Genomic DNA, 27,680 nt, shown 5'->3' on the forward strand with positions numbered 1-27,680 from the left:
TAGGATTTTTACTAGCCATTCAACAGAGTGCCTTCACAGCAGTCCTACAGTGAAATGTGTTATTTAAGTCAACACTACTTACCTCTGTTAAGTTATTACAGAGACTCCAAGCAAAGCTGGAACTTCCGACGGAGCTGAAATTAAATTCAGCCCAGCACAGAGGGCAACAGCCAAAAATGTAGCACTTATTGTTCAATGAAATGGGTAGAATTCATCATTAGTAAGTCATCTCCAGCCAGAGACCGTAATTTAACATTAGTTGAATATAATTTTCAATATCAGGTGGAAAAGTAGCATTTATCAAAGAATCAGAGAGTGAACAAGGTCTGTATAGTTTTGGATTGTAAATAACAAGTGCATTGTTATTAACAGATATCATGTAAGTATCGGTGGTTTCAAAAAGACTAATTCCCTCCCTCATTTACTTTTACTGGGTGATTGGAGCCAAGACTTGCAAGCCTAAATAGCTCCCAGTAGCTGTATCCTGGTTTTTACAGCTGCTGCTCTCCTAGCCTGTTGGCTTTACTGAAGTCACAGCAGTTCTCTATTGGAGACTGATCCTGTTAAAACTCCTAAGGGGAGTTTTGAGTTTTGTTAGGGGCATTTGCATTGGTTGGTTGTGAGGTGCTGTGAGGAGGATGCCCACTGTTTGGAATTCCATCTCTGAGGGGCTATCTTGGGTAAAAAGTCCAATTCCTTGTGCAATTATATTTTGTACATGAGACCAAACATTCCAGTGATGCACAGGACGTTTCCAGTAGCTTTCAGTGCATCTTCTTCCCCCTCAATCATTTTGAGCAGTGTGTGGTTAAATCTCCCAGAATGCAATCAGTCTCTCAGAATGATGAGCAGCAGGTTCATTGCTCAAATTTAGTCTGGGCTCCCTGTACTCAATTACAAACCTTTGCACCAAAAAAGGTAGGCACAGCCTCTGCCACTTAAATTAATAAGAAGACCCATCCTTCTGTCCTTTACTGCAGTAATTTAAAACTTTGACCCAATCAACCCCTGAATGCAAATGAGTGAGCAATCTGGAGAAAGAGAGTGTTGATCCAGTCAATCTGCAGCCATTTTCAGAGCAGATTTTAAAGATGTACGTGACATTGGCCATTAGTGAGCCAGCAAAGATGAATGGGCCAATAAACGAACATATTTCACTTCTTTCATCTGCCAAGATGAAACATCATCTTGGTGTTCGGCTGCTTTTTTGTTGTTTGGTCTTTTATTTTCTTAATTTGCACGACTGTATTTTGGAAGGCATGCTATCAATCCTTTAATTGACTTTTCTAAAGAAATATTTTTTTCCAATAAGTCCCCGTGAGTGGGTTGGTCTTGAGGATTTTGGCTTTCTTAATATTTTTCCTTTCTAACTCATTAAAAATATTCTGATTTTTAAAGATATTGTCTCTAAGATTGTTTAGAAAACAAATGGAGAAATGAATGTTTGACATTGCATTTTAAAAATGAGAATGACTGAGCTAGTAAAATCCAGCATGCAGAAAAAATGTCCACTTTTTCCTTTTTTCTAGGTTTGTTTCATATACAGTTGCTTTAGGTGTTTTGCCAAAGTTCAGAGTAATTTTTAGCAGTGTGGATTTTGTTGAAAATGAGCAGTTATTTTCAGTCATTGCAGAAGTCCAGAATATGTCTGAGAGAGCAAAACATGTCTTTGCAATAATTAATAAATTATCTGACACCTGTCAACAGAGAAAAAAGGAGAAAAGCAGCCTATTGTTGTGGCAGTGTTATTTTTACAAAGACATTTACTTCTTGAAGTTTTCTTCTAAACAAAATACTAATGTTTCTTTTTAGGTATTATCTGCTGGACAGTGCAGTATCAAAAGTAAAATAGGAGTTAAGTTTATTGAGCAATTTTACATTGAGAGTAAAAGGGGCAGTGATCTTGTCAACAAATTCCCTTGAGTTGTGCTGTTTTGTTTTCAGAGCAACTGGGATTTAATTCTTTTTGTTGTTGTTGTTTGTTTTGAATTATTTAGTTCATAGTTAAGAGTTATATTCATGGTGTTTTCTTTGTGGCGTTTTGATCTGCAATTTATTGCAATTGTTGGCGTTTTGATCTACAATTTATCCCTTAAAACATGTATTCATTTATGAAGCTCTTACAACATCTGTTCATTTATGTGTTCAGCTGACCAGCTGCCTTCCCTTTTTTCCCTTTTCCCAATGTGACATGAAAAGGGAGAGATTCCTTGCGAGGATCTTGTGGCGCAAAGTGCATCTTGGTGATGCTGAGCCTCTCCTTTGGGTGGGGGGCTGAGCCCCCATCCCCTGCCCCATCTCGCAGCCCCTCGGTGCTCGCCCAGCCCCAGCCGCCCCCCTGCCTCCTCCCCTCAATAGAGGTGAGGTCCCCTGGGTCTGTAATTGCCAGGAGATGAAGCGATGATGGGGAGTGATCACAGTCAATAGCTTTGATTAACAATAAGGTGGGAAATTAGCGATGCTAGCATTCAGCTCCCCTGCCCTGCCGTCCCCATATGCTCCTCTCACAGCCTGTGCTGGCTGCTTAGCAGGGTGGCCACCGTGCCTGGAGAGCTGCAGAGCGACACTGGCACAGGGGACAAGAGGGGACAGCTTTTTGGGGAGCCTGGACCATGCTCTCACAGGCTCATCCACACAAGAAGGGGAAGGACGAGGTGTGCCGTGTGCTGGCACTGTGGCTCTTGCTGTCATGTGTGGATTTAATTGTGTCTGGACGTGTTGTGATCAAAATGGCAACTCCTGTTACTCCTGTGACCCCATCAGCAGCTCTGGTGTTGTTTCCGACAGACTCCGAGGACGCAGAGAGGGGGAACGACAGCGGGACGCCACTCCCCACCTCTGATCACGGCGACAATTCGCTGGGCTACACAGGTAGAGTGCACCTTTCCAAAATATTCCTGGCTGCCTCCTCCTGACACTTCCCACCCCATCTGCCATTGCCACCTGTACGCGTTCCTTTAATCATCCCTGCTAGCTGGCTCTCTTTCTCCATCGCCCTTAGAAGTTCAACGTTGTTAGTGCTGGTGGGAAATATTGTTGTGCCTTTTAACTAACCAAGAGTGTCCTTGTGTGTGTGTGTTAGTACATGTCAATGATTTAAATGTTCAAGTTTGCTTTGTTGAGACAATGCACCCATTATTTTCCTTTGAACTGTATATATTAGTGCATGAGGCAATGTATCATCTCAAAGAAAATTTTCCAAAGACCAAGGGGATTTTTCCATATGTTTATTTGGGGATTTTTTTTGCTTTGTTTCTTTTATAAACAAAAGTAAAATACGTTGCAGCAGGGAAGAAAACCTAAATGAGACTAAATGTGATTGGAGAAGAGTGTGTTTCATTGACTTCTGCTTTGCATAAACTACAGAAATGTGTCTCTAGGCCAAATTAGAAAAGCCACAGAATAAGTAGCACCATACAGCAGTGATCTCTGAGGAACCGAATCCTGTAACTCCTCTGCAGCCTGAAATGTTTCCCAGCTCCAGGAGTCACTGACCACAGCCCATGTCAGCTGCAGCCACGAGTTTTCATGAGGTACTGGTGGTCCAGTGTGACTCAGACATTCCTAACTGAGACAGTCTTGCAGGGTACAAGTGGAGGATAGGCAGGTATATAAGCGAGAGAGCAATTTCTTGTCTATTCATAAAACTTCAGGCCCTGTTACATGCCACTTACAGTGATTGCAGCTTTCATCACCTGCCCCTCACAATCATCTCTGCACGTGGTTTAAAACCTTGACACATAATTTTATTTCAGTTTGAAATATTTTTTTTCTAAAAAGGTAAAAAAAAAAAAAGTAAAGCAATACAAATTTTGCCTCAGTCATGATAGATGCCTTTTTAGGAAAACATCACATGAATCCTGCTGCACATGGATTATTTAGACTTTTCTACATTCTGAATATTCCTATTAATTTTGTTCTAAATTCTTCCCCTTGCATGTTCCAAGTTTGTCACGTGTTCATTTCTCATGCATATGGGACCATCATATTGACAAAATGCAGCTTTAAGAATTAATTTTTTCCTTACTGTAAGTCAGACTTTTGATTTTGAAAACAGAGATGGGAATCATGATCCCTGGTTCCTATGTTTAAACAGCCGCTAATTTACTTGGAACAGAGAGTCAGACTCTTTTAATAATAAACTGGTTTAGTTTTACCTGGAGATCAGCAGCCAGTTCCCCTCCATCCTCCCCACACATCCCAGGTCTGGGGCTGGTGCTCTGCAGGCAGATTCCTGCACCTGCCAGCCCCACACCTGCCCCATATGCACCCCAAAAGCCCCCTTAGGCACCAGAGCAACAGGGGTGAGGATTTAGAAGGAGATTCCATCATTTTTTCCATCGGATAGGGTCTGGAGGCTTTAAGCAGGCGCTCCCATGACAAGTGCACTGGGAGATGATGGCAGGCAGAGGGTGCAAGGGCTGCAGGCACTCCTGCTCCAGTATTAAAGGCAAATCAGGCAGTGTTCAAGACAATTCCTCCACTCTGAGCCTGGGGGTTTGGGACAATGTCCCAAACAGAGCACAGACCCCTCTGCATGTGGTACCCCCAAGGATCCTTGCCCTGTTCCGAGGTGCGCACGAGCAGCTGGGCACTGCATCCCAGCATCCCAGGAAAGGCTCTGCAGGGCATTGCAGCTGTTTAACCTGCCTCTGAGGGAATAATGGGGTCACTTGAGAGCACTGACAAAGTCAATCCAACTCCAGTAACTCCCCAGAGGCTCCACTTCTCAACTGCAGGCCATATTTTAATAGGTGTTTCGCAAGTGGGCAAAAAAGTCAGGATCGGGTTAGAGGCAAACACAAGCTGAACAAAAATTAGCACCTAGAAGATGACTGGTCTTGTTTAATTGGATATTTTGTGCCTCTATTTGAATGAGGACCAAGCAAAGGAAAGACCAAGTTTTATACATTTAAAGATTTAATGATCGAGTATTTTTTCTCCTCTGTGTAATAGTAATCAGTAGCACTGTGTGCATACCTTGGTTTATATGGAAAAGCCCTGAGGTATTTATTAAAATTAGCCCAACAGGTTTCTCTGGTAATCAGTAAGAGTTTGAAAAATAATACTCATTGGAATGCAACCTTATAGGTAAAGTTGCCTTTTTTTTTTTCCCTTCTAATTGTGGGCTCATTCATATGGGCCTAATGTGGAATTCATGGATTTTAAAGAAGTATTCTTAGACAATTTTTGTTCTCTCTTACCTTTAGAATTCTATTCTTCAAAACAAAAAACATTCCAAAAGCTTATTTGTACTGAAAATTCCGACTCCTTCCTAAATTTAACAACCCAAAATATTTCAGATAAATTTGAAGTTGTTAATACGTTTCAAGATTATTACAACAAGGAAATTATGAACTTCTATTTGATCTCTCATGGTTCCCAGTATGTTATAGGACTGAAATCTAGGTATTTTTTTTAATCATAATGGTAAAGGAACATTCTCTAGACATTACACTTTTTATAGATCATCAGGGTTTTATAAACAAAACAATTATTAATAGTTATTACCTGTGGACAACTGGAGAAGCTTTATATGCATCTATATTAAAGATAATAATTTTCAGAAAGCATTTCTATTGTGCATAGGTAGGGGCTGAATAAACCACACAATCAAGAGAAGTTCAGACACTGAGGATTGTTCCATATGCATGACAATGGTATTAGACTGAAGGAGTTCATTAGAAGGGGGGGGTTTAATGCATATTTAATACCAAAGAAATACCAAAGAATTTTAAAAAATCCTGAAAGCTGATGTGACCCCACAGGCAGCATAGATACTAGATGTAGTTGGATTGATTCAGCAAAGAATTTGGGGTTTAAAAAGTTAAGAACTTTTAACTGTAACTCTGTCACAGTAAAGAAATGAGTCTGGAAGATTGCCTTGTCTTCATCTTCACACAAGATCAGTTCTACAGTGACAAGGTCATATAGGAAAATAATTGCATTGTTAAGATGTGTAACAGCACAAATCTAAATAGCTATTCAAATAATATGCATAAAGAACAGGCCAAATCACAGTGAGATTCAACGGGATAAAAGAATATGAGTTAGATGATTTGTGTTGTATTTAATTTGTCCTAAGGAAGACACCCAAAGTAGGTTTCTGAAATGCTACATGAGCACGTTTGTTTCTCTTTCTACAGACTTTAAGAAAAATGATTGCAAGAAATTTCACGTCCCCGTCAGCTTGGGTCTAAGTTCAGAAAGGAGAACCAGGGGATAGGAGTGAGAGAATAGAATGAAATATAATTTGATCACTAAAGGAAGACAGGGGAATGGAAGATGCAAGTAGGAATTCAGTTCTTTTTCAGATTTAGGCTGTGGCCAATCTATTGTTTAGGCAGATGTTTTAGAGGGGAAAAAAATCCTAAAGTTGCCCATCATTGTTCTTTTTTTTTTTTTTTTTAATAATTCCTGGAGAAAATAATGGGGACAAACAGAAGAGGAAAGGAAGCAAGGAAAAAGATCTAGCAGAGTTACCACTGTATATCAGAGGAAGAATATGGAAAATCACCTGAATAAGATACTGGAGGGACCCAGGGGATGGAGAATTTAGAAAAAAACGGCCATAGAAGGAAATGCCTTTAAAAACATCAGGGTTTCCAAGAGAAGGGCTTGTATTTAGTCACTAAATGGAGCAGATGATGTGTTGAGTGATGTCCCATAGTGCTGGAGAAGCTCTAAGAGCCACAACTCTGCAGCAGGGAATAGGGGAACCTGACGACCATAGGATAAAACCATCTTGACTAAAGCTACTAAACAGATGTCTCTGTTTAATATTTACTGTTGGAACAGATTTTCAAGAAAAGGCTGAAGTAATTAATATTTCCACATCAGATACCACATGTGGCGTGCCAGCCTGAATAGTAAAGAAAATGTTTCCTCTTGGCTCACAGGCTTCTTTTTTCCTCCCCCAAAGCAGTGCAAAGGCAGTAGGTGTCAAGTATGAAGCTCAGTTATTTTCCACATAATCAGTGGCTGCAGAGCAATCTCTGAGATGGCATTGTGCTGTGCTATTGAAGTGTGTGCATGCAGGATATCCCAGGAAGTAGCACATTTCCTGTTAAATCAACTGTGACATAAATATTGGGGATCATTTACCAGATCACAGAGTATCACTTGTGTTGCAGACACCAGGAGGATGGCTTGTTAAATTAACACTACACAGCCAAACATTTGCAGGCAAGGATCACCACTCCTCATTAAGTAGAGTCATAACTTTTTGAAGGGATATTTCCATATACTTTTTTATTCTTGGTTTTCTCAGATAACTCTTCCAATATGCAGAGAAATCCTGTGGTTCCCAGCTGAGACCTGAAATTTGTCTTCAGGTTTTTCCCCCCTGATTTTAATCCTGAAAATATTGTGGTGGTATTATTTTGTATAACAAAAGACTCTTTTCTCACATTGCCTTTCTTCTTTAATACTACATTGTTATGTCATCAGGAGAATTGTTCTTAATGGATCACTGCTTGTCCCATGTGAAATAGGACAGGTTGGCCTTGGAAAGCATTTTAAAGGGAAATCTATCTTCATTTCATGGCCATGTCTGAGACATTTCTTCCTCTAGTCCAGTTATTTTGCATAGGTATTACAGGGTGCTTGTTTTGAAAAGTGGTAGTTCAGAAAACATGTTAAAAATATTTCGTAGACATCAAAGGTGGGAATCTACACTAATACCTTGTGAGAAATGGGAGTATGTTTCACTTTTTTTAAAGATTAGTAGATGTAGTAAATGTAGTAAATACAGATTTTGTGGCTGAGAGAAATAGGGGAGAAGAGAAAAAGCTGTGATATGCAACAGGATGAGAAATAAAAATTTTGGAAATAAATATTTACTATTTGATATTCCTTCTAAATTAACATCTTTTGTGTTAAATGGAAAGAAAGACCAATATTGGTGACAAAAACCACCCAGCAAAAGCAGTTTGGCTAATGGTCTGCAAAAAGTGAGGGATGAGGGTGTAGGCTGCAGTGTGGATATTTTTGATTTGGAGGAGGCTGTAATTTCAGATGGGAAGCAGGTAGCTAGTGATGTCTGAACAGAGCAAAAATCTCATTTCCATGCAAGAATTCCAAGTGAGCTATTGGCAAGTCTCATATTGCACTGCTTTCATCAGGACAACCACCTGTAGAGAAAAACAAACACTTGTTTGCACTGCAGAACCCACAAACATCTGACAGGGTTGAATGAACCACTAGATCAGATAGCTGCAAGATTATTTTTTTTTTTTGTAGTTACAGAATCTTTATTGCTAGTGGTACCACAGAGTAGATTTCAGCTGGGCATTTACATCTCAGGATATGTACAAATCCTTTCTTTTCCCAGTCTTTTTCCTTTTAAAACTTGCTAACTGAGCAAGTGTGCTCTTGAGTAACTGAGAGAATGAACACAAAGCCCCACGATACCAATTTTCCAATTTTACAAAGTTACTTCTTAGACTACATCTGCACTTTAAATCCAGGAACAGATGGGTGCTGTTATGCCTATTAAAAAAAAAAAAAAAAAAGAAAAAAAAGGTCCCCTGCTCTTGTCTATCAGCAAAGCTTTCTGTTCCCCATGTCAATCTAAACTGCCAGAAAAGTCCTTTCAGTTTTATCCTTCTCTTTGCAGGCAGTCTTCTGACACAGATAGTGAGGATTTGCTTTTAATATGTATTAAAATATAGATGTAAATATAAAAAAAATCAACAGGATTGCCTGTCTATGACAGCAGGCAAAGCTGATATTAAAGCAATAATAACTTAATCAAAACTCATATTAGCAATATTGGAGCACAAGTACTCCCACTTACATAAATCTTGCACTGCCAATTTTTTAGAAAAAGTTAATAGGAAACCTCCTCCTCCAAATATCATGTTACACTTCAAGGCAGAGTTGTTATTAAAACAGAAAGCGTGGCAATGTCCCGTGTTTCTCAATCAGTGACAGCCAGAATATTGTGTGAAGGATTTGTCTAATACTGACTGTAGCAGCAGTAAATGCATCTTTATAGTTGAGGTGCTAGGAATTTTTATAAACATCCATATCTCAAGAGGATGAATTTGAGTTTGAGAAGGTGCAGGAAAGAGCTACTAAAATAGTTAGGGAACAGAAAGTTTATTTTGATGGAGGCCTTAATGAAAGGGAGATGTGACTGCATTTGTTGCAGCCTTGTGATTTGGAGAACAAATAGAAAAAAAGCACATTGCTTTTTTTAACTTGGAGAAATTGATAAATAGCCTATCTTCAAACAGTATTCAAAATCTGGGCTTTTATAATAGGAGATTCTAAACTTTTATTCATGTTAGCCCTTGAAAAAAGAGGAAGCAGTTAAAAAAATGGGCTTTAATTAATTTAGGATAGAAATTTAGGATGTGATACAGGAGCAGATCCTAGAGCACTTCTCAGCCAGGGGTTTAAATCTCCTTTCCATATATTTAGATTTGTGACAGGCTATGAGAGGCTGTGCATGCTCGATTTGATTTCCCAGGATGAGCATTTTAATCTTGAGTTCACATGTTCCTAATTAATTATGAGACAAGTAAAATCAAAATAAAATGCATTCACAGCATATTATAGTTTCTCTTTTCCATTTGGGCTGTCACAGACAAGAACCCCTGGAGTTGATGAGACGCTTTCTGCTGAGGGCCTCCTAGCAAGAGCAAAGACAGAGCAAATTACCCTCAGACACTGCTGTCAGTTCAGTGAATTAAGTATGCAAAGCAATTTGTGAAGATGTTCTGAAGTGCAAATTTCTGCCACTAGGTCAAAAGAGTATGAATTATCACAGGATGAGCAAGGTAAGAGGACATCATTCCCCATCATCTTCATCAGGGTGTTAGACAAGTTAGTCTTTGATTTTAGCCAGGCAAATTGTTTTATTTAAAGAAGCAGGAAGTTAGTAATGCAGATGATTACATTACATGCATAGCAGTGCATAAATGAGAACATTAACTTATTGTGTCTACAATAATGCACTTTCATGAGTAGCACAGGAAAAGAAAAGCCCTGAAATGTATTTTCTATAGTTTGGATATTACCCTTGTTGGTTATTTATCATAATATTTGCTATATAGGAGCATGGATGTGCAGGCTAATTCAGGTTGGAGCAATGATTGGAGGTCTCAAGTCTAACTTGCAAAGCAAGCAGGGTCAAGTATGAGGTCAGACCCTTCTGGTCAGGGCTTCACCCAGTTAGGTCTTGAAAACTTCCAAGTTCAGAGCTGGCACAGCCTCTTTGGGCAGCCTGCTCCACTGGCTGCCTGTCCTCATAGGGAAGAAAACTTCTCCTGTCCAGTCTGAGCCTCTCTTGCTTTGACTTATGCCTGTTGTCCCTCTCTCTGCCACAGACCCCTGTGAGGAGCAGGTCTCCCTGTGCCCAGTGACTCCTGTCAGCAGGCAGGGAGGCTGAACTCTGGCTCTTCAGTCCCCTGTGAGTGCCTTTTCAGTCCCCTGTGATTGTCTTTCCAGTCCCCCTGAGAGTGCCTTTTCAGTCCCCAGTGATTGCCTTTTCCCCAGGCTGAGCAAGCCCTGCTCCTCAGCCCTCCAGGCAAGCGCTCCAGCCCTGAGCATCCTGCTTGGCCCTCTGCTGAGCTCAGCCCAGTTTGTCAATGGTTTACTGGGAGGCCAGCAAAGGCTGAACTTGCTGCTGGCCCAGAGCCTCAGTGCCCACCCAGCAGAGCTGCTTCCCAGCCTGTTTGGGTGCAAGGGGTTCATCCTGTCTTCCTTTCTACAGCGGGATTTGCACCTGTCCTTGTTAAATGTCATTATGTTCCTGTTGTGCCACAGACATCTTTTATGAAAAATCCTTTCCTTAGGATTTTTCCTCCTGAGAAGCCGAGAGGCCTCAGGAACAAAATCTAAACCATGATTACCTGCTGCTGTGGAATGCAACAGGTGCATCTGTGATTGGTCTCATGTGGTTGTTTCTAATTAATGGGCAATCACAGTCAGCTGGCTCAGACTCTCTGTCCAAGGCACAAGCCTTTGTTATCATTCTTTCTTTTGCTATTCTTAGCTAGCCTTCTGATGAAATCCTTTCTTCTATTCTTTTAGTATAGTTTTAATGTAATATATATCATAAAATAATAAATCAAGCCTTCTGAAACATGGAGTCAGATCCTCGTCTCTCCCCTCATGCTCGGACCCCTGTGAACACCGTCACTGTTGGGCCATTCCTGCAGCCTGGCTCCCTGCAGCTGGCAGCCCTGCTGTTGGACATGTGGACTGGCTCCCCAGCTTGGTTTTGCCTGTCAGCAGGAGGAAAGTGCCTTCCCTGCCCTCCTGCAGGTGGCTGATAAGGACCTTGGGCAGGCCAGGTCCCAATACAGACACTGAGGTCCCTTTTGTCACAGCTCTCTGGGTAGGCTGCAGCCCATCAGTCATTAACTTTTGAGGTGGTGTGTCCTCAAGTTTTTGCTTGTTTGGTAGTTCACCCATCCAGACTATAACATCCCTACTTGGATGCAAGAATTCTGGGCGAGATGGTGTTGAACCCAACACGTGGGAGTCTAAAAACCTAAATAGGCTGTCGATTTAGGATTTCCCATCAAAACTGATCCCTGATTGCACTGTTTTGAACTGCAGCTCTTCTCCCAGTTCATACATCAACATCTATCAGCAAATCCACAGTTATTTTTGTCAACTCTCTCTGGAAATGCTGCCAGCAATTTCTTTTCAGTGTTTTGTGTGTGTATGTGATGGTGTTGAACCCATTACATGGAAGTCTAAAAACAAAAATAGGCTATCAATTCAGGATTTCCCATCAAAACTGATCTCCCCTGCTTGCACTGTTTCTAACTGCAGCTCTTGTCCCACAGTTAATAGATCAAAATCTATCAAATCCACAGTTATTTTTGTCAGATCCCTCTGGAAGTGCTGCCAGCCATTTCTTTTGTGTGTACATGATTCTTGTGTGTTGCTTATCCATAAACCTTAACAAGTTGAACCATCACCTACCAGTGTTAAAACATTGTAGGGAGCTTTCTGTATTGATTTTCAGTGACCCTTGTATAAGGAGAGAGATGTTTTTCTGAGGTACAATTTACTGGAGAATATATTATTTATAGGGCTTTTGTCTAATACTTCCTAAAAGGCAGTGAAAAAGCTACTACTAAAACTCACTGCTGTGTCTTTATTGCAGAAAATACCAAATTATTTTTCACTCCTAAATATAAGCAGAACTCTGTTGTTTTTCAAGTGGGAGTACTTTGAAATAATTTCTTCCAAACCAGTAGCCTTTTTATTAGATTCTCTGCCTCTGCTTAGACTCTTCCTTCTCTTCCCATCAGATGGTCCTTGTGAGGTAATAAGAACCAGTTGCTTCATCCTTCTTCCCTTTTCTTTAATTTTATTTCCTTCATTTCATGGTTTGTTTCTGAATAACTACCAGGAAAAGAAGGAATAGAGTAACCAGCCCACGCATACATTCACAACTTAACCACTCAAAACCCACTGAAGAACCATTATTCTGTATTTATTTTTGTCTAATCTTTTGCAGAACAAATTTCTCTGTCTTGCTTCTGGAGTATTGCAAAACCAAATATAAAAATTGTCATTTTCTGTTAGGAGTAAGTACTGCCCAAGGGAGACCAAATCACTTTTCAGTAGATTTAAAGTTTTGATAGCAAAGTATAATTTCTTCCATTTCAGCAAGGTAATTTACTTGTGCTCTGGTGTGTAATGAGGCCTTTCATCGTTTCATATGTAGATTACTTTATTTTTTGATTAAAAACAAGTGGATAGTATTGCATTTCCATCAATGGCAATTATAAGCTTTGACAGGAAGCTCAAGATAAAGGAAAAAGAAGGTAAAAGGAACTTTTTGATCAAGTGATTACAAAGCTGGTGTCCAGGATTTCTTCCAAAACCTCAAAAGGCAAATTTAGCATAAAAGTCTGGTGGGAAGGAAGATGCCTGTTTTACATAGGAAAACTACTGTGCAGTGTACAAGTATTGCAGAAAGTTTATAGACCATGTTTAATGGACAGTAAGTGCATTGCAGGAGGCTGAAAATGGCTTTAAGGTTACTTTTCCTTCACAATTCCATCTGTTTAATTACAACATCCAGACAATTATCAGAGGGATCAAATAGGAAACTTATCTGTGAAATATACTGTAGAAATCTGTGGGAATACTGTGAACACTGTTGTGCAATATGCACTCAAATGATTTTCAGTTCTGGAGCACACAGCATCACCCATGAGTTGACTGGATTTTTATGCAAAATTTAAATGCATATGTATAAGTACCTCTATTTCTGTCCTTATTAAGAATTAATAAAATTATATATAGAACATGATAAAAAAAAGATATTATGCAACAAGCAATTAAATAAACCCTCTGTAAAAAAACAGGAAATTTTAAAAGAGAGCAGATATAGATATCACACTCAGCATTTGTATAATGGGTATACAAATGTATATTTGTATACTCAGTATACAAGTACTCCATAGATGTATTTGAAGGACTTTGCAAGAACTGAAGATTTGGAGGGAAAAATAAAATCCTCAGTAATCAGCACTGAGCAGAGGCTTCCCAGAGAGGCTGTGGAATCTCCATCCTTGGAGATTATCAAAAGCCACCTGGGCAAGGTCCTGGGCACCCAACTATTGGTGGCCCTGCTTGAGAAGAGGGACTGGACAAGAACAATTCTACAGGTCCCTCCCAAGCTCAAGCAGTCTGTGATCCTATAGTAAAAATTTACACACAAAAAAAGCTTTGTAGATCTTAACCTACCTGAAGATAACTATTTCCTTGGCCAAAAGTGTTCCTTGAAAAACTAAAAAACTCATGTGAGGAACAGCAAGATTGTTTGTCTGCCCATAAAGTCTGGAATGCAGAGGCATTTTCTTTCCAGAAAAAGATGGAAAACATCACCAAGATTAGGAATTCTTTGCTCTTTACTCCAGAAGCACAAGAGTTATAGAGCCCTATTTTTGAGAGGGATGAGCTTTTGCCATGCCAGTGTGTTAGAATATGCCTCTTCATGTGCTTTATAAACTAATTAATTGATATATAAATTCAATATGTCAGTCAACACACACAAGTGTTTCAGGATAGCTTGTCTCTCAGTTTCTCTTCATGATATTTGACACAGACTATCATGTAATCTACCTACATGTTGAATATTGATCCAAACCAAGGCAGCTACAAATATCAAGAGAGTACGGTCTCAGAGGAGAACAGAATGGTTTATAATTGAATAGAAGAGATTATATAATTGAGTAGAATAAATGATTTATTTCTATTTTAAACCCACATGACTGTAAATGTAATACCTAGACAGAAAATACTTGTTGAGATCTCCTTCTTATCTGGGTCTTTAAAAGTTCTCTAAAGACTGGATCTAGTTTTCAATTCTGAATAATTAATTCTTTTGTAATACCCATATGGCATCTTTATGAATTTTCTACTTCTTTCTTTTGTTGGGAAATGCCCTTGTATTAAGGTTAAGATCTTTTTGTAGCTGCAGATGCTCTTCAAATCTGCTGTCCAGAAGCTGCCCTGAGATAAAGAGAAAGCGTCACGACACAGTTATTTTGGCAGCCTGATCAAAGCTGGAAGGCTGTATTTAGGCAGACAAGTGCATCAAAGGGATGCAGTTTGAAAAGGCTGAGTTAGCATTCCCAAAACTGTGTCCCTGTGATATGCTCTGCAGTGCTGCTGGGAAGTGTTGTGCATCCACCAGGACACAGCTTGAACTGAACATAGTGAGAAATTATAATTCACTACAATCTCTTGCTGCTTTTATTAATTTCCCTCTAGCCATAACACATCAGTTCATGGTAAGGCTGATCCAACGCCCATCCAACCAACTACAGTTGAATTATTTCAGCAAGCAGTGGATTCAGTAAATACTATCCATGGGATGATCTAAAAAAAATTACTTAAAACTGAGTTAAGAGAATGAGTCCAACCAGAACAACACACGGCCCTGAGTCCTCTAGCAGGTTCTCAAATGTACTTTCCTTCTTTTATACCATGATAATGGAAAGTCTTGTCCTATGAGGTACAGAGTATTTCTTAATTAGAGGTTTTCATTTGCTTATTTATTTGTCTTTTCCAGTAAGGATAAAGAACATTCAGGGTCGTATTAGAGCAGTCAAAAAGTCAGGACAAGAGCTTGGATTATAACCTGTAGTTCATTATACTCTTTATAATCTGTGTTTTCAGAACACACTGGGCTATAACAAACAGAAGCTGTGGATGCCCCATCCCTGGAGTGTTCAAGGCCAGGCTGGATGGGGTTTTTGAGCAGCCTGGACTAGTGGAAGGTGTCCCTGCTCATGGCAGGGAATTGGAATTTTATTATGATTATCTTTCAGGTGCCTTCAAACCCAAACCCTTCAGTGACTGTTTGTTTTCATAAATCAAACTGATATACTAGCCATAACTTGACTTGAATTTTCTGTAACATTCAGTGACCTTGCTCAAAACAAAGCCCAGAGGGACTTCTTTTGCATTTAGCTAGAGATGACTATGTCTTTCCAACAGACATAAAACCTTCCAAAATTCAAATACCTGCATAGCATTTGAATATCTTTTGTTCCCAACAGAGTTAAATAACAATTGCATTTAAAAAAATGCTGTCAATTACTATTCTCATGTCCTTTCTTTGCACCATTATTAAGAACGTCTAATTCTGCTATGTCAACATAATATTTTGTATTTATAAATCTCAATATTTTTGGACGCAAGAGAGTTAAATAGGAAATTAATTTTACAAGGTATGCTAAAAGCTCCCAGGGTCACACAATGATTGTTGATTCCATTTGGAGAGACACCAAGGGTGTGAGTTTCCATATGAATGGTTTCTTGTCTTTTCAAGCACTAAATAGCTTAAGGCTCACTAATTATACTGGTGGTGGGACTACCTTAACAACAGCAAGCATCAGAACATATTTTAGATGGTCAGCACGGAAGAACTGGGTCAGGGACCCCCAGGGATTTCATCAAAAGGTTAGCAAACCTAGCAGCACACCTTGAGCACCAATCACTGAGGCTAATGAGACCTCATTTAAATAGTTTTTCGGGGAATTAGAAAAGATAACCTTCTTTTGGGAAATGAAATCTTACTCTGATTCATCTAGTAGTAAATCGTCTCTACTTCTTTTTGGTTTTTTTTTTTTTTTTACAAATATACTCCTTTATCCATGCAAGGATATTACATTACTAGGCATATGTAAAATAGGCTGCCATTAGCACAATAAACTCTACTTTCCTGAGACAGAAATGGGGAAAAAAAATCTCTACAGCAGATGCATTTTCTTTAAAATGGAGTCTATTAATCTATCATATTAGCTACTAAATGAAAACAATAACACACCTTATTTTCCTTTCCAAATCAATGAATTCCTTGATTAAGAGCATTCAGAAAATAATCTGAGAGAAGAATAAGTGTGTTAGCTATGATGTTAAGATTGTAACAATTTATGCATTTCATTACCAAGGTTTTTAAGTGAAAAGGTAAAATACTATTTATGAACATATAAATATATATATATATAAGAATAACATTAACTCTTTTAAATTAATATAATTTTGTAAATAAAATATGAAGATTTTGTTCATCTTCATTTTAAATGCAATAAACAGACCTACTACATAAATATTCTTTTAAATACTACATAAAAATTACTACTAATAAATATTCTACTACCTACTACATAAATATTCTTCAGTTCCACTGAAGCTGATCTTTCAGTGTTTTAACATTGAAAGGTCTTATAGCAAAACCTAAGGATGCAAAAAAATTAGGCCAGAATGCCTTCAATGCTTATATAATATAAGAATTATTTCCTAGGTGTGTTCTTTCTAATTTAAATTACCTATGGGCAACACAAGTACCTCCTCTGCAGAGAAACAAAATAGTTAAATACATAATATTCAAATAAGAAGCCCAGAGTAGTGCCACAGAATAAAAGCAGCAAGCAGTAGCTTTGTGTCATTCTGAAATTGTTTTTATTTTCAGTGTGTCCTTTCATGTACAGGCAAGAATCATAAGGGATTTGAAACAATTAAATTTCTTTTAAAGAATGATTGCCTAAAGACAGCCTGGGAATATAATACTGAAATAGTAGAAATTAACTGTACTACTACACTCTAAGTACATTTCACAGCTTTATGTTCCCCAAAGGTGCCTGGTGTGTGTGTTTTGTTCAGTCCATCTGTGATTGATAGATACAAGTTCCTCATGGCTACCAAATCAAGCATAATGCCTTTTTGTTACACCTTGTATGGCTCTCAGCGTGATAGGATGGAAAATTCTAATTCACTAAAGAGATTTTACTGTAATGCCTGATATATATCAAAAATCTCTTAAAAAAAAAAAACAAAAACATTCAGGATATTCAGAATTTTATGTGGTGGCTCCATATCATTAATTTTCTTAAATGATCTCCCCAGAGGTTTTCATTGTGTTCAAGTGAGTGGAGTATTGAAGGGTTGGTATTATTAGCTGCCACTTATAAAGTAAGAATACAAGGATTTCTCAATAAAAGTCCTGGGGGTTTCTTATTTTATCAAGCAGTTGAAAAAAATAGACTGCTGAACACAAGGATATAATTTTTTTTTTTTTACATCTTTGGGAAATCATTGTGATTTCTACGAAACACCAGCAGATGAAGCATTATTTTGGCAAAAGTTATTATGTGGCATCCAACTCTCATTAAAGACCCCCTTTGGCATGGGTAAACTTAGTTAGATTGGGCCTGTTGGTCTTTGCCAAGTGCTGTCTTGAATTATTCCACACTAAAATGCTTCATGTGTGTTACTGAATGCCATGGTCCCATTTATCCTGGTTATTCTAACCTATAGAGTTACAAATTAATTCACAATTGTTTGTGGAGATGTGGTTCAGTTCCAAGTGGCCCGAAATTCTGGGGGTATTGCTTTTGATTACCAGTCCTTTACTCAGTACTGCTCAAAGGAAGGGTTAAGGACAAGGTTTTGGATGGATCCATGCCTGAAATGCCATGGATCTGACCTCTGCAAGCTCCACACCTGTTCCTCAAAGAAGGTGTGTACATATATATATATATATTCTATAGCAAAACGTATATATAATATACATATATTCTATAGCAAAACTAGCAGAAATAGATCCAGCTGGATTTAAATCAAAGGAATTTTACCAAGATAGGTGTGCAAATAGAACAATAATTAGTTATGTGACTGAAGTGGTGAACATGTCATTCACTCTGCAGCTGCCAGTTCTCTACTCCTTTAGCAGCCTTTGAGGGTAGGGAGGAAGGAATGACCAAGGAAGGAATGACCAGCAATCTCTTCAGCTGGTAAACTGTAACATTTTTGTCATAGAATAAATAAGGATTCTCCTCTTAAAATACAGGAATTGGTTAGGAAAAGGAATAAAAAACAAGGAAGGTAAATTAGAAAGACTTAGATAAATAACCTCTGTGCAAGGTAAACAAGATTTTAAGATAGCTAATTTTCACACATCTACTTTATGGCAAGACAGGTAACGCATATTATTGGTCCAGAGCGCTAATCAAATAAAGCTGTGGACTAAAGCATGTAGAATTTCACAGATGACTGCATTACAGAAATACATTTCCATTGATGAACAGTAAACATAAACAGAAATCAATGATGAAATGAATATTGTTCCTTTGTATGTCAGAATGAATGGACTTCTATTAGGTTTGAGCATTGAAAGTGTTACAGTGGATAGAGAAATGTCTGGATATTTATATTAACAATATTAAATGTGATTTTCATAGATAATCACATAAAATGGTAAGAGAAATGCATGAAGTTTCTGAAGTAACCTTTGTTTAGAACTCAGAGAATAGAACATTTCCTAATGTAGCTGCTGTATATCAGACAGAATCAATAGAAACCAAGAATAAGCTTCTCAAGTGAAAGAAACATCAGAAAACATCTGTCCTTGCTGACTGCAACAAGCTGCTGGCAATCTAATGATGTTATACGTTTTATACAGTATCACATATAGCAAGGTTTACAGAAAAGAGCTTTACATTCTGTCTGGAATATTCCCTCTTGGGTTCTGGTTAAATAAGAATGATCTCCACCAGCAATGAATTACAAGGGTTCATAAGAAGGTTGTGTTCCACAATTTAATTCGATTTCCATTTCTTCTTGACTTTATGATCTGTATAATTTCAACTGAATAGGAAAGAGCCTCTTACATTCCTCCTTCTGAAGGAAAACCTCATTTTAAATGATGGTTGCAATTGTTGCACATTGGCGTAAATAGAATCTAAATGAAAGGAAAATATTTATTGAAGGTACATTACATTTTGTTATATGACAGAGAGTTTGTTTGGAAAGCACAGTTAAGTAATGAAAATGGAATAAGTGCTTGAAATCATGATATACTGTATATCTCAGGACCTCCCTAGCACTGCTCTTCAGCCTTTTCTAGTAAATCTCTGTTGAAAAGCAAAGGAAGAGCATCAGGGGCTGCTTCTGTACAGAACATGTTTATGATGGCAGGTTAAGTAGCAAAGAAAATAGTGAATGTTGAGTTGCTTCAGAGGTAGAATAATGCATACAAATAATACAGATATTTTAGATTCAAGGCCAAAATCAGTCTTTACTTGTCTGCATTTTTATATGAACAAAACTTCTGTGATTGCAGTCTTGCTTTTCACATTTGAATGTCAACTGAATTAGACAGAGGAGGGAGATCCTGGTTTGCTCTCCAGAAGGCAGGTCCCATTCTGTTTGGATTGCTTGAAAAAAGAACAGATCTGTACGTGCAGGCTGCCTTCAAGCACAGACTGACTTTTGGCCAGCCAGCATCTCCAAAATGGTAAAAGGGAGGCACAGGAGGGAGCTGAGTGTTTGATGTGCAAGGAACACTGTGGGAGCACTGGTGAGGGTGCATTACACTGTGCACAGTGTAGAAAGCACAACCAGAGCCAGCACCAAATTGTGGCAACATGAATGCTGGGAGAAGAAGGCAAATCCTTAGGAAACCAGACCTCATTGATCTGGGTGTTCAGGAAGCCATTTGTTCTCATGCCATGAGCTGTCGTGTATTATTCATGGTCAATAGCACTGGGCAATTACTGCATAATTTGAAAGAAAGGTGAAGCTATCATCATATTAAGGAAAATCATTTATCCATTCTCAGGTTTAGGGACTATTTTTTTTTTCCAGGAGCATTATATTACTTTCTGCTGTGAAGCAGGTAAATAGACAAAACATCAGGAATAATGCTTTCAGTGTAATGTTGTTTCTTAGTGGAGAGTGAGCACACTTAGCTAAAACATCTCCAGTGTCTAGAAGTGCAACAGCACTTACTCAGAAAGCTCTCTTCCTTTAAAGCACCAGAGAGTGAACTGTCCACATGTGATTTTTGTTCAAGCACAGGTTCTGTCACACAGTTTCCTCCCCTCCTTGACATATTTACAAACCTTGGCAGGCCTACCAAAAATTTTTTGGCTTGTACTGCTGGATTCTTCTAGCTGAAGGAAGAAAGGTGGTGATGGGTTTGTCATTGTTACCCTTCTTGCCTCTGAGGTCTCTGCCAAGTCCAGGAACACCACAAAGCTCTCTGTGAACAGGTTTTTGAAATGCACTGACTCGAGAACCGAGTCAGTGGCAGTGTGGAAAATCAAGGTGAAGCAGACACTTCACTTGTAAGCCCTGACATATTGCACACAGCACACACGCTGTGCCCCCAACAGGAGCCATCTGTTGGGATGGCTTCGTGCCTGCACTCAGCCCATGAGATCCTTGTCCCTCCAGCATGGGTGCCAGCAACAATAGACCTGCTCCGGGAACCCGTGCAATGCTGTGAGCAACCTCTCATCACTGAGGAAACCCCTTCCCTCTGCTGGCCTCGGAGCACTGGTACCACATGCTTCTCCTCAGTTGTTAACACCCTCTAATTAGCTGTAGTCATATTCTGAACCTCATTTGTCAAATTGTATCTTGGCTAAGCATTCGGCACACTCAGAAATAGAACTGTTGGAAATACTGTAAAACTCTCTTTTTAAGAGCATCATATTGCACTTGGCTGAAAGTAAGCTTTTGGGTCTTACTGTGATATAAATTGAACATGATATTCTTTTCCTAAGAGAGCAAATCTTTGAATATGAAGTCCAAAAACTGTGAAAAATAATTAGTAATTAAAAAAAAAAGGTCAGTTTGAATTTTTTTTGTATTGCTTTTGTCTGAGAGGGAACAAGAGCCAATAAAAGAAATAAGCCTGACAGCAGGACCCTAGCCTTCAAAGCTTCAGTTCTAGATAAAAGTCCAATGAAAAAAAAAAAAATCTGTTGCACAGTGACGAAGCTTCATCCCTTACACCAAGACAGAAAATCCTATTATTGAGCACCCTTCTTCAAGTGGATGTGGAGAACTGCCAATTAACTACCTCTGCTAAGTGACAGACAACGTCCTTGATTGCCTTGAGAGCATGCCTGTCCTGATGAGCAGCAGCAATGCTGGATTTCTGTGCTGGATTTGCTCTCAGAGCCCCTTTGAAGGTCCCAGCACCCCTCTTGCAGATGCAATCCTCATTTGGAGCCCCATTTGCATTTCAGCACCTCCCCTCGCACCTCATACATCAGGGATGAGGGCTGGATGGGCAAGGTCAAAAAAGAGGCAGACAGTCTGCAACTCAAGTAAAAGAGCTTGTTTTACTCAAAGTACATGCAGGAAATTTTCTGTCTTTGAGTGCAGAGCTCAGCCGTGCTTCCTGTTCTGCAGTGTCCATTGAGGTTTTTTTAATTTCTTTTTTTAATGGTCATTCTTGCATCCCACTCTTTCTCAACTTTACTAAAGTTTATATTCTGAGGGGCTAAAATACTTAAAATTCTTCCCAAAGTCTCACTTCTAGGTATATATTTCTGGGTTTGATTTATGTATCTTAGAACAGTTAACAAAAAGTAGTTTCCCCACAATCATTCACTAATTGTGTGGGGTAAATAGTACTGGTTGTCCCAATACCAGTGTGAGTTTGCTGTAGAATCTAGTAGAATGTAGAAATAGTAGTGATGGCTTCTAAACTGTATTTTACGACATTTTAAAAAATAATTTTAATCACTAAAACGTTACAGAGAACCAAATTTTGCTCGTTACTTATCGTTACTCATTTAGATAAAAAAATCTAGTCTAAGTACTCAATTCATCAAAATCATATAAAAGAATTAACTTGAAGAATGCATTTGAACAATTTAAGAGGGTCTAGGCTATTTCTATAGCTTTTCCTTGCTCGTATAACATTAGAAACAGTAGTGAAATGAGATTTTAGCTGGTCAATCAACCTTGTTCCCAAATGCAGCAGCAGGAAGAAATTAGGTATCACTTCCTAAAAAGTTCTAGAAGTTTTTCACAGAAAGTGGTATTATTGTCTATCTGTCCATTTAGTCTGCATGTCTAAAATCACATGTAGACAATTGTCTGATTTTTCTACTTTGCACAAGAGAACAAAGGAAATAGAGCAAAAGGTAAGAGATGTTATGGAGACTGTGAGGAAGACTGTGGTAGGATGAAGATCTTGAACCTGTTCCTCTCCTGTGCTGACATCTGGCATCCCTGCTCCAAGCTGGGATAATCAGCATGATTTGGGGACAAAAGATTTTTACAGTTTATCATGAAACAGACAATCATGAGGGGAACATTTCACCAAAGTCACTTTATAGCAATGTGGAGCCCCATTATGTGATGAAGTAGCTGTGCAAGCTTGACTCCTGTAGGATAAAGGAACTGAAATTCTGGCTTTAACACAAAATGCATTAATTAATCTTATCCCTAATGAGTGGGGGAAATAGAGCTTATATAGATGTTTAACAAACATGGGAAGGTATATATCAAAACCTCTTTTTCCATACACATAAATCAATTCTAGCAAAGGAGCTAATCATTCCTTGCTGACTTAATTTCCCCTCTGTTCAATATTGTAGATAATATGAATCAAATAGAAGCTTCCTAGTTCATGTCTGGCACAGGGAGGCACTTTCATTCATACATTTAAATCTGCTGTGTATTAATCACACCCTTTTACAGGAAAATAGGTACAGACTTGCAAAGTGGAACTAGAATGCTAAAATATTTGAGAAGCTTTTGGATGTGCAGTATAGGCATTAGAGCTCAAGTGAAACACTCCAGTCATTTACAAAAAAGGTAAGAGCAGCATAATACACACATTTAGGGCCATTTGAAAAGAAGGAATGAAATTGGATTCCTATTTAACAGTAGACTCTCCCAAGAGCTCTGAACAGTACTCCATTACTCATTTGCAAAAGCAATGAAAACATTAATTGACCTCTTGATTAGTATTTAAATAATAAATACCACAGTGGATTAATGCACTGGCCTTTTACCTCAAAGACATAGTTTAAAACTGACTTAACAAAAAAATCAATTTAATTACATGATACTAAAATTGCAAGTGCCAATAGGTGAGAGTTTCCATGAACACAAGGCCACACATCACATAATCATGCCAAATTGGAATTTATACAGTGCTTTATTTTATTTTAATTTTTTTTAATGAATGCATGCGGGGTGTGTGTTGAAAGAAAGCAGGCTGCCGCCTGCCAGAGAAATATCCCATCCTTGTGAACTAAAATATTTGGTTTAAAAGCCAGAAACCTGAAAACTGATGCAGTTCCATTATCACATTCAGCTAATTAAAACAGATACATTGTGGAAAGAAAAGTCAAATGCTTTCTGTAAAACTTATATTTTGTGGAATTGCTTCACATATATCTGTGGAAAATGAACTCAGATTTTTAGTTTTTGGAACATCTTTACAAGCAAATTTGATGTTAGCCAAGTCAATGGAGTCTGGAGATTCTTGTTTATATTAAATTATTTAATGTAAGGCTTTCCTTATGACTTTGACAGCTGGGAAATATCATAAACTGCTCTTAGTAGGCTTCTACCCTAAGGAGTGGAAATCTCATGAGGTCATTTATTCCTTTGAGTTTTCTTTTATCTTAGTCTGAAAACCCTGAAAACAGCTGGTCAAAACAGATCAGGAGAAGAGTCTCTGTCCCCTTTTGGGTGGGTCCCAAAAGAAAAATCCTTAGGGCAGATTCTGACATTTAACATTTCCCATGGGTACCTCCAGATACATGCTATGTTCTAGGGAAATTGGATCTGAAATCGCCCCCCCTAGTGTGATGTGATACAATTTTTGGCTTAGAACAGTTAACAAAAAGTTGTTTCCCCACAATCATTCATTAACTGTGTGGGGTAAATAGTACTGGCTGTTCTGATATGAGTGTGAGTTTGCTGTAGAATGTAATAGATAACGCTAAATTTTGAAAATGCAGTAGTTGGGAGTTTTTTAAACTTTGATTTATCCAAAACCAGATTATTTTCTGACAGGATGTGCTCTTCATTTATGCATATGTATTTTAGACAAGTACAGTTAGGCTCTTATCATGTAAGACTGAAATTTCCTTGCAACACTGTTTGAAACATGATTGTGTTTTCAGATATTTTGCATAAAAGCTATCAGTCTCTGGAAAAAGTCTTTGTCTTTTCCATGAAAACACGGACATTTTAGTAAAAAATGCATTTTAACTGTGTTCAAGATATTTTTTCAATTGCTTTTCTACTATATATAGTTTTTACTGGATGTGAAAATGAAAGTGCATTAGATCTAAGCGTGCAGGCATGTAACTGTAGTAGGAAAGAAAAGAAATTACTTCAGTTTGATCAATCTTTGTTAAGTGATTGCTTCTCTTTATCAGCTTTGTGTGATGAATATTCAAGTTTTGGCTCTTATGAACAGCTCAGTTGAAAAATACAAGATTTTTCACATGTTGTAAAAATGTGTTTCAGGCAACCAGAAATTATTGTGGCAAAGAGACCCCATGGTAATTCTGTTTGAAATAGATTTCTTTTCCTCCATTGCTCTTCATCCTTAGTTGTTTCAAAGATTAGGAACTCTATAGAGAAAGAATCATAACTTTTCATTTTGTAGAACACCTAAGACAACTTTTTATGGCTGTCATTTTATTGAATCTTCTTTGCACTTTGGAAGTCTTGTTAACAATTTTGGTTGGCAGTGGACTCCTGAGAAACTGAGTAATTTTTCTGTTCCCTTTCATATTATAAAGAAAACCATGGAAGAAGGTTTTTTTGTTGCAGTTTTGTTTTGATTTTTTTAATAATTTTATTTTATTGAAAAGTAAGCACGAGAAGATCTACTTTGAAAAGATGGACCTTGTTAAATTCTGTAACTCACCTTTTCTATGCTCCATCACAAATGCTTCCTGGTGCTCTGTATGTCACAGCAGTTTGTTCACTGATATATTCTTCCTTCAATTTGCCCCAGAAGGCACAATCTAGCCATGAAAGCTCCACCTGCTTTATAAGATGCACTTCATGCTACTCATGAAAATTACTTTGATACAATGTGTAAATTAGTGTTGAAATGCTGTATTTTAATTTTATTCAATTGACACTTCTTAGCATTAACCCTTTAGTCAAGAGGCAGATGCCCTGCAATTTGAGTGGGTGATGGCAATTCAACACTAACAAGTCCAAAAATCACACTCACATTGTAATTGCAAGTCATGTAGGTGCATAGCTATGAGTGCATGAATAATCTTAATTTACTTATAGGTGTGCTGAAGTTCTGAAGATATGACTAGTCAGAATATCTGAAAGCTGAAGGAGTAGTTCACCACAACACTGATTCTGCGTACAATTTCAACCCCACAAACAAAATCAATCCATTCATGCACTTTAGTGTATTGCTCATTTGGAAAGAGGTTTCTGGGCTTGACTGAAAATGCACTGTTAAATTATCTGTTGATGTCAGTCGTGGTTGCCTCAAAACCACAGTCTTTTAGAAAACTACAAAATTGCAACATCAACACCTGCCTAGGTGTTATTTAGGTTAAGCTCCCTAGATCTCATACCAACAAAAACTACCACTTAAATAATCTTATTCATATTTCTGACAAACTTTGAAAGCCCTTTTATGTGCTTTAGAACCTGAGAGTGAGCATTTACAATGCAAGTGTTCATTTTTGAGAGTCAGTGAAGCAGAGCTCATCACCTGTAGAAATGCAATCTCCTTTGGAAGTGGTAATCAGCACAACACTTTTAAAGCAGTATAATGTGTTTTGGCAGCACATAAATGAATAGCAATTGGAAACAATGCTGCTTTCTTTGATCTCTTGCCAAATGATTCAGTGTTGTGGCTTAAAAGTCATACAGGTGTTCTTTTTTCCTTCTTGTTGTTGTGGGAACAAGAGACCCATCATATTATTAGTGGTCTTGAGTTTTCACAGCTTTATATGAAATGTTGTGTGTAGTTAAGAGATTAAAACAGGACTATACCATTATTAAAGGAAAATAAAATATTCGGGTCATTTGGCTTATAGGATAAAAACTGACTTACTGGAAAACAAAACTATGTGTTTCTAGAGCTTGGTTCAGAATTGAAAGGGAAGAATCATAAACAGCTAATTCCTGTTCACATTTTATATATTATCAAATCCATATATATGGGAAAAATCTGAGGTAGGAATGACTTGACTTTAAAGAGCTAAGAAAAGTAATGTTATACTGAATTAAATTTGTCTTAATAAAAAGCAGAGTTCATAAGAGAATAAAATTAATAAAATTCCTAGTATTCCAGCCTTCATAGCACCTCTGTGGCTAGAACAGCTTCCTTTATTAGCAACACCTAACATCCCAAATTTTCTTTGGAAAGTCTGCAGGTAAAATGACAGGGGCTTGTGTGTGCATGGTGGGTTTACTTCATCATTATTCTACCTTTTTTGACTACCTTATTTGTCTACCTTTTTTGAAAAATCTGTTAACATTCTTATGTAGTGCAGTAAGAACATAAAAAAACCCCAAAACAACAACTAAAAAGATATAATTATTTTGCTGCTAATCCTTCTCTAGAAATAGAAATGCTTACTATCTGCCCCAGTGAAGTCAACAGGATTTTCTATTTGCTTCAGTGAGTCTAGGATCTCACTCTTCATTCTAAACAGCACTTGTATATTCAAACTACAGAATGATCCACCCCTTATGCTTGATTATTATAATTTTATATCAAACAATATAATTATACATCCACAAAATGCCTAACACTATAGCTGACATATAACACACTCTCCACGTGCAGCTTTAGAAGGTAGATGAGTGAAACAAATGTCTCCAGACTGAAAAGAGTATTTCAGAATCTAAAATCGACAGAAAGCCTGCTAAACTGTTGTTTTGTGTCAATTCAATCTGCCTGTGATACAATTTATGTAGTTTGGGATTTTAGATGCAAATCCAGATGATAAAAGAAGTTCTATATTTTGAGTTTTTTCCAATATTTGTTATCAGAAGATACTAAAAATTGAATGCAGGAGGGCATCAGTCTGTTCTGTGCTGCTTACTGGAAGACAAATCAGCCAAGTTTATTTAGCTTGTTCAAGTGAGATCAAGGAGAAATTTGGTCAGAGTATGTTATCATCCTCACTAAAGGTCTCTTGATGTGGAATGTGGCAGCACAGAGCAGAACAGTGAATGGTGGTTAAAAACAGATATTTGATTGAGAAAGAAGCAACATATTTTAACCTAATGATAAATAAGCACTGAGTTCCTCATCATTTCACATTTCAAATGCTTAAAATATGAAGTGTAGTTCATTCTGTGATGCACGTTGTTTAGATCAGGTTTCAGAAGGAAAAAAAAAAATTAAATGGCTGCTGTATTTATGTGGGGGTTTATTTACG

At 38.0% G+C, this 27,680-nt stretch overlaps 1 protein-coding gene across 7 annotated transcripts in view; it reads left to right on the forward strand.

The window, feature by feature from the left end:
* ROBO1 (roundabout guidance receptor 1) overlaps positions 1-27,680 on the forward strand; it is a 682,041-nt gene that overhangs the window by 323,054 nt on the left and 331,307 nt on the right. For 4 of the 7 annotated variants that reach the window (XM_074532691.1, XM_074532687.1, XM_074532724.1 and 1 more), the window contains one exon: positions 2,788-2,871. The exons of the other annotated variants lie outside the window; for them this stretch is intronic. In XM_074532691.1, the coding sequence (XP_074388792.1) occupies positions 2,788-2,871 (84 nt within the window). The remainder of the gene's footprint in view (positions 1-2,787; positions 2,872-27,680) is intronic. 7 annotated transcript variants of the gene reach the window in all.

Source organism: Zonotrichia albicollis, chromosome 2, assembly GCF_047830755.1.
Source record: "Zonotrichia albicollis isolate bZonAlb1 chromosome 2, bZonAlb1.hap1, whole genome shotgun sequence".
Taxonomy (NCBI): domain Eukaryota; kingdom Metazoa; phylum Chordata; class Aves; order Passeriformes; family Passerellidae; genus Zonotrichia; species Zonotrichia albicollis.